This window comes from Pundamilia nyererei, unplaced genomic scaffold (genome assembly GCF_000239375.1).
Source record: "Pundamilia nyererei isolate P.nyererei 1_Seehausen unplaced genomic scaffold, PunNye1.0 scaffold00087, whole genome shotgun sequence".
Taxonomy (NCBI): Eukaryota; Metazoa; Chordata; class Actinopteri; order Cichliformes; family Cichlidae; genus Pundamilia; species Pundamilia nyererei.
The window spans coordinates 370,190-378,212 of NW_005187488.1; the positions used below are offsets into that span (position 1 = coordinate 370,190).

The window sequence follows — 8,023 nt, forward strand, 5'->3', positions numbered from 1 at the left end:
TTGTTCACAAGTGACGGGAGAAGGGAGCGGGAGATCAACAGACGGATTGGTGCAGCGGCCACAGTGATGCAGACACTGTACCGATCTGTTGTGGTTAACAGAGAGATGAGTGTAAAAGCAAAGCTCTCAATTTACTGGTCGATTTACGTCCCTACCCACACCTATGGTCACGAGCTTCGAGTAATGACCGAAAGAATGAGATCTCGAATACAAGCGGCAGAAATGGGCTTCTTCCAAAGGGTGGCTGGCCTCTCCCTTAGAGATAGGGTGAGAAATTCGGCGATTTGGGAGGGGCTCAAAGTAGAGCCGCTTCTCCTCGAGATCGAAAGAAGCCAGCTGAGGTGAGTCGGGCACCTGACAAAGATGCCTCCTAGGCACCTCCTGGGTGAGGTTTTATGGGCATGTCCCACCAGGAAGAAGCCCCGGGGCAGACCCAGGACACGCTGGAGAGGTTATATCTCTCGGCTGCCCTGGGAATGCCTTGTTGTTCCCCCAGACAAGCTGGAGGAGGAAGGTCTGGGCTTCTCTGCTTGGGCTTCTGCCCCAGATAAGCTGAACAAAATGGATGGAGAGATGAATGGATATTTGGTATTTGAACTAATACAAAACATCTAAACATGAAATATACCTATCAGACACATCCACCAGGTTCGCACCAGCCCCTGAGCATGCCTGCTTCGCCTCTTCAAAGGTTTTTTTCTCAGCTCCGATGTTATAACAGTATGAACCAAACCTGATTGATCCCTAAAAAAAGGGGGAAAAAAAGACGAATAAAGGCTTTTCTGTTAAATTGCACCTGTATTTAAAGGAGAGGACATAACTCACAAGAGTGCACCCTTTGTTGACTTCTGCTAGACTGCCTCCAATTGGTTTAGCCGAGGCCTTCTTCTTGCACATATATCCATGCAACTTCTCACAAGTGTGATCGGCCCACTTACCATCCTGTATAAGAAATACAGAGGGGTCTTAGAGTTGTAACTTTATAACAGAATTGATTGTGGTTTTGCAAGAATTTGTGCTACCTTTCCTTGAATCAGGACACAGTCCTCTTGGAAGCTGGTGAGATGAGAGGGCTCATCACTCTGCCACTGGGTAAAGGTGACATGTGAGTGATCGGACCATTCAAAGAGCATCTGGTTCTTTTGGTCATTCATGCCAATCCAGAGCACATCTGTCGGCACTGAGGTTTGAAGTATATAGAGACGGAAAGTGGTCATATATGTCTCCTTACTCTTTCAGGCTGTTTTTATAATAGAATTGTTTAATGAACGTCACAAATTTATTTATTTAGTCTGGTTTGGAGGTGCTGCCAGCTATAGTTTATTACAAAGCTCATACTGTACAACCCAGCTAATGCTATGCTAAGCTAATTAGCTCAAGGCTAGTTTCACATTTTCTCAAAATGTAAAATTATTTCTTTTCATTTATAGGTAGGTAGGTAATAGGTAGGCCTATTCCACGTCACGATAGAGTACTTACTTTCTGATATTTCAGTACTTTAGCAGGATATTGTTATTTGTTGTTATCTTCTTGTACACTTACTGTATCCAGATTGAGAAATAATGAAGCTCTGCTCCTCTATGTTATGTATGCTGGCAAGATCTCCTCCTTCTTTGCGGCATGCAGCTAAAGCATTACTCCACATCTCTGCAGTCCTCACCAGATAGTAGCAGTTTCCTGCATAGTGAACCCAGTGATTGGGGCAAAAGCCAGGCTGTTTGGCTGTGGACAGAGACCAGAAGGGCTAAGAACAAACTCTTTCTAGGTTTGTATTGTAAAGATATGGACTCATAATAAATGGAAATTTACTCGATGGTGGGGGCAGACTGGTAGCGTTTCCTTTACGACAAACGTAACCAAGTTTCTTGCTGCACACACTGCTCTCCCACTTTGAGGCCTTTGCAGCATTTAGGGTTGCACAGTTTGACCCAGAGTTTGATGATGGATGACCTGTGGGAAGCACAGGTTAGTTAATGCTAAATATAAAAGGGTGTACTTTTGAAGTACTCCAGGTATTTAAAAAACGCACACAATTCCATGACATATACCAAGACATACTAACCTGGGGCCCAGTTTAAATATCTGAAAGGGTTTCCGTTGCTCCACTGCCATCCACTATCAAAATCCAAGCTGTTCAGCCCAATCCACAGAGATGAGCCCAAATGATTTGCTAACCCTGTGTCAACACATGCATTTGAAATTAATGTATCATCAGCAATATAACACAGATGATAGAAGGCTGATTATGTACCTGAAATGTATGACTGCTCATGCAGCTCTACGATGCTGAGGAGGTCGGCTCCCTGCTGCTGGCAGCTCTTCCTGGCCTGATACCAAGTCAACACTGACTGTGCGTTTAACTGATACTGAACCCCTGTGACAGGGTCAGTGATCCAGTTGGAGGATGCTAGATTATGGTAAAGACACAAAGCGCTATAAATTATTACACAGCTGGAAATTACTTACATCAGGAAGTTAAATTCATTGAACGCTCCCTGACTTCAGTACACAGTGAAGGATTCAGTTTCTTTTATTACCCTGCATGGTTTGAATATGGACTGAAGATTGGGTGCTATCACAATTTAAAACATGTCTGTTTTGATGACATGTTGATCTATAACAGTGATTCCCGAAGTGTGAGCTGGGGGGCCCTGGGGGGCCCTGGTGGGCGGTGAAGGTACTGCAGGTGGTGCTGCAGTAATAAGAGAAATTCAGTTTGAAATTACAAGTATATGCAATTACATATGTATATAAATGTATTTATTTAAATTAAGGTTAATTAAAATTAGTAATAAGAGGTGGTTAGTTTGTGATATTATAGTACTGAGGTTTGTGTGGCAGGTGGGCCTTAACACTGATTGGGCAACATTAGCAATTTATAGCCAACAGCCTGTGTTGTTTATGCTTTTTGAATAACATTTTCAAAGAAATACACTGATTTTTCTTGTATTTTGATTAGAAGAAAGATTAAGGTGGGCCCCATGGGAGTCTGTGGTTTTTAGGTGGGCCACAGCAGTCTTAACTTTGGGAATAGCTGATATACAGGAACAGAAAGTATCAATAAGAATTTCAAAACTTAAAGGAAGAAAGTATATAAAGTATGTAATTTAAGAAACATCTTCTACAGCCTCAGATGGGACGGAACTCTGACTTTATAAAGCAGCCTGGTAAAGGGAGATCCCATTATTTTGCTGTTGCTTTCCTGCCTCAGTTTAAGAGCAGTGCCAGGGGAAACTTAAGCCTGTGAAAAGAGGAAACAGAGGACAGTGCTGTGTTGACAGTCCATGAGAGGAAAAGGTCAGAGAGGGTCAGAAAACGGGCCTGCAGCACTTAATTCTTCATAAAAAACAAAGTTTTTGTGCATGATTTAATAAAAGTAACCATGGAGGACTTCCTGTCTTCATATTATAGATGTAAAGTGGACTGGATCAGACCATCTTTCAGGTTAAAGAGATTTTTCATTCCTTACCTCTGGTTGGACAAAGTCCCCATTTTCCCACTTTATCATAATCTCTCTCTGTGGCACACCACAGCTGTCCATCCGTACGACCGTCTTTAGTGCATTCGGCGTACCACTTCTCATGGAACTTAAAAGGGAACTGACAAGCGGTTCCAAAAGCATTTCCTCCTAGTGTGAATATCTCTGCGGAGACACAAATAATGGAGACGTGCAGTCATTTCACCAGCATGTGATTGATAATTATGAGAGTTTGCCTCCCAACTTCTTAGGGTTCTTTTCTTAAGCTTTTAGAACTTCATTCAATTGATTTCAGCCAATTTACCCTCAAGTTTGTTTATTGATGCTGGGTGAGAAGGAGTAGTGTTCGGTTTCTTGCCCTGGTTAAAGTCAGTCATTTAAATTTAGAAAATGAACTTGTGCTTGTAATGGACACATGCCCATGATGAAAAGGGGTTTTTCCCAAAACACTCCAGAATGTTGGGAAGTGCTGCAAACGTTGCAAATGGTAAGTACGAATCACTGCAAATCACTCCAAACCAAAAGTACATTAAAGTACACAAACTCATACTTGTACTTTGCAAATAGGTTATCAGGTGTGATAAATGAGTCTAAAGTTTTAGCTTGACCTGAAAGTGATGGTGGATGTTAAAACTTAATACAGCTTTTGGTTGTTTGAGTTACCAAGCTTTAAAAAGTGTGGGTTTTTCACCCATCCACCATGGATTCCAGTTATACAGTTGAGACTTGCTGCCTATGCTGTGCACAGAGAGTGCCTTCATAAGGACTGCTTATTATCTGTGCTGCACTGACAGTTATGCAGTCTCACCAGCGATCCCTGACTGTGTTCACTTTTAGTAAGAACAGCAAGTTTCTCAACAGCTATGCTGTAACCAGCTCCCCTCTAGTCCAAGAAAATCTTTCTAAAAATTATACCTGCAGTTGAAAACATAATTTCGTAATGCTTAAATCCTCAAATGCTACACTCCAAACAACGACATACTCTAACATGTGCTAAAACATTCATACTCTGTCCAAATATTCAAAAAGAAGGGGGAAAGAATAAGAACTATGTTACTTTCCCTAGACAACTACAAAATCCCCAATAAATATTATTATAGCCAAGCCAAGTTTCGTACTCAGATCAGATAAAAAAAACAACCTTCCACATACTTTAAGATATTTAGATGGTAAATGTAATTTCATCAGTAGCCATAGCACTTTTATAACCTAGTTTGCTTTGTACAGATTGTAATATTTTGCATTTGTAATTTGAATGGAAGTAAGAAAAATTTTATTGTACTTTACAAATTCCAAAAACAACAACTTTAAAGCATGCACTGTTCAAGGACCTTCTAAAACACATTTCTAAACTTTCTACAAAGCTAAAGCAGACTCAGGTTTAGCTATCTTTGTAGGCTCGTGTGCCCATCATTCCTACCTTGATATCCCTTTGAACAGAGGTCCCCCTGAGTGCCATATATCCTCCAGCGACTCCAGATCCCAGAACCTTTGTAGATCATGACGCTTTTCTCATTGCGGTTGCCCCAGTTTAAGTGCAGGTCCTGGTCTTTTAGGCCAAAGAGGGTATCGTTCTTACACTGCCAATGCTGGAGGTCATTGCTCTCATCACATTCCACGAGCTGCACCTTCACCCAGTCTTTTATCGCTGTAGTACCCAAACACAGCTTAAGGGACAAACTGAGGAGACGAGACTCAGAGACCCATCGGAACTGTTGATCTTTGGCATGAGGATTACAAGCATCCACTGTTATAAAGGTGGCACTCGCCACCTTTACGCACTTGTTGTGATCTTCATTGAAAATCAGGAAGCTACTCGTGTCTGGAGCAGAGCAAAAAGAAAATTCAGCAACACATTCCCATGGGATATGTTTTTCAAATGAAGCCACAAGTGTATTAACCAACAAAAATGTTTCTGTGTTACATACCTATATCAGCGGTGATGCAGAAGACTTGGACAAGGACACAGAGGACCACAGCAAAATTTAAACAGGGCAACATTATCCTTGTGTAGTTTGCAGTTACTGTTGGACAAGGCTGTAGCAGAGATTTCCCGTCATGAGCAAAGGGGTCTGGTGTATACAAAGGTGTGTGACATGGAGCAACAGTGATCCAGAGACTCAGTGCCTTCCCTTTTTAATCAGACAGATGGATATCCTGTCACATGAGTAGTTACGCCTGGTCAAACTCCTGGAAGTTCCACAAGCTTTGCAGACCTTTTGGCAGGGTAGGCAGGAAGTAGGAAACAAACAATCTGACCTCTCCATTCAGCAAGAAAATGAAAGTCAACTTAAAGTGTCAGGCAAGACTCATAATGAAAGCAAAAGGGTTTGTTTGTTTGTTTTTTAAATATCACAAAGCACCCTTTTCAGGATTAATTCCCTTTATTGACTTCATCATTGACTTTAAACTGTTGTAAATAGACATTATGTGCTAAAAATGTGCCTGGAGCTTGAACCCTGAGAGCAGATTGCACTGTGCAAGCCTAAATTTAGATTCAAAGGGAGATTGAGAAGATGTATGTTTTTGCAGGATAGTACTATGAGGCTTTAGTTGAAGAGTAGAGCAATGACACCAATCAGAAGACAGAGAGGACAAGAGGAAATCCTGCTTCCTATTGGGGGAAATGAGGGGCACTTTGACCACTTTGGTTCCAAACTGCAGAAACACCAAGTTATGGTGCTTAGACCAATAGATCCAGATAAGTTTCTTAAATGTTAAAACGGAACTTCTGTCAGGAACACAATAGTCATACAGAATGAAGAATGACTGTGGTAGCTTTCCACTTTGCTCACTTGTCATGACACTGAATAAAGCTTTAAATGGTTTTTTTTAAAAATTAAAATAACCTGAACTTTACATTTACTATATGTCTTAATCCTTGGTTTATCTGATAAATCTGATTTTTTAATGCTGCTTGCCTCTGCTCTCAACCCTTTTTTGTTTTGCGTGCTCGTTCTGCTCTGTGTAGGCGACCAGGTCTTTGGTATCTACTGGCAGTAAGACTAGATTTTTGTGTAAGTATAAATTGTTGTCAGAGGTGGATTATCTCAGGCAGGGGTACATATCCTGTGTATTTGTTTATGGAAGAATATGAGGGCATCAAGTCCAAAATTAGTTCCAAATTATTATGCAAATTGTGTTTAACGGTAAAAAAGCACCTTTGCCACTTATTATAACATTGGAAGCGAAAAGGAGATGGATGAGACAGTAACAGGGCGATATTTTAAAGTATTTTGGTCACTCGCAGACAATGATCCGCGATCGCGTTGGCGACGCTATCAGCCTATAGCCGTTAGCTCTTAGCAGATGGCAAAATACGCTCTTCCCCCCTGCATCGGGATAATGCAGGGAAATACTAGTGTTTTCGTTATTTTAAAAATTAGTATCGTTACATTGAGTGGCAATGCAACGAGGGTTACAAAAGAAAACAATAGATTGATTGCGTCGGATCGTGCGTGGGATCGTGCATGTAGCGGTAGCTACTGTCGGGGTAGCTTCCGCTACAGAACATGACACATATCACGGTGAATCAGCGAGTTATGGTTTGTTCTGGTTTTATGAAGAACTTGTGTTGTTGCATTACCGTGCAAGTTGAGTGTTAGAAAAGAAAACTACAGATTTATTGCTCTTGCGATCGAACATGTGGTGACATGTCGACCGAACAAAGAACATGCGTCACGATGACGCAGCGAGTTAATTGTTGTTGGTTTGTTTATTATTCGATTTGAGGGTAAGAAAACATTTTATGTTGACTATTCTCACGTTCGGACAGGATTATTGCAATGAACGAAGGATATTTTGCCTGATAATTATTTATATCCTGCTGTAACTTTTCTGTATAAAGAACTAAGCCCTCCAACGTTTCAGGCGTAAAACGTCATAAAAAGAAGTGTTTGTAACTAAAAATAAAAATTGTGGAATACTATTTGTGCGTGATTTAGATCCCAGCCTGTGCTCCCGACACTGGGGAAACAAACTGGCCCGGAAGAGACCCCGCGGAACGACACCGGGACCCACCGCTGCAGACCGCTGTAAGCAGACCGCTCCAAGCAGCCGGCTGGAGGCAGCGGAAATCATATTCTTCCTCGATTCCCAACATAACCGCTCATGTCCATCCTTCTCAAATAAATGTTTTTCTGGTCCAAAGTGATCTTGTATTGTTATTAACATATTTTTGTAAGTTTATTTTAGAAAACAACGAGGTAATAAGCACTTAGTATGTGAAAACTAAAAACATAGTATACCGTTTTATTATAATTTACTATAGTTCTGCAAAAAAATAATGCTGGATCAAAACGAATGTTGGAGCCAATCTTTGACCCATCTAAAGGCTTAATTATAACAATAATCAAATATTACTTCAAATGTATTTTATGGAAAATATTTAGTTTTTTTGTTTTTTGGGGCTAAAAAAAACGGTGCGCTCATGTAATTAAACTGCGATTAAAAGGGTTAAAACCCCCGAAATATAATTAAAACTTGATATGAATATTTCAGGGAGAAGTAGTTTTAAAAGATTGGCTAATTTAAAGTGGAAAAAAA

The 8,023-nt window shown here is 40.7% G+C and overlaps 1 protein-coding gene across 1 annotated transcript in view; it reads right to left on the reverse strand.

Moving 5' to 3' along the window:
- Positions 1–5,590, reverse strand: part of mrc1a (mannose receptor, C type 1a) — a 21,459-nt gene extending 15,869 nt beyond the window's left edge. Inside the window, exons 1-10 of the mRNA XM_013912316.1 lie at positions 5,407–5,590; positions 4,899–5,300; positions 3,470–3,643; positions 2,252–2,407; positions 2,063–2,176; positions 1,810–1,950; positions 1,543–1,722; positions 1,023–1,180; positions 826–942; positions 629–744 (exon numbers count right to left, since the gene is read on the reverse strand). Coding sequence (XP_013767770.1) covers positions 629–744; positions 826–942; positions 1,023–1,180; positions 1,543–1,722; positions 1,810–1,950; positions 2,063–2,176; positions 2,252–2,407; positions 3,470–3,643; positions 4,899–5,300; positions 5,407–5,479 — 1,631 coding nt within the window. The 5' untranslated portion in view covers positions 5,480–5,590. The remainder of the gene's footprint in view (positions 1–628; positions 745–825; positions 943–1,022; positions 1,181–1,542; positions 1,723–1,809; positions 1,951–2,062; positions 2,177–2,251; positions 2,408–3,469; positions 3,644–4,898; positions 5,301–5,406) is intronic.
- Between the last annotated feature and the right edge of the window lie 2,433 nt (positions 5,591–8,023).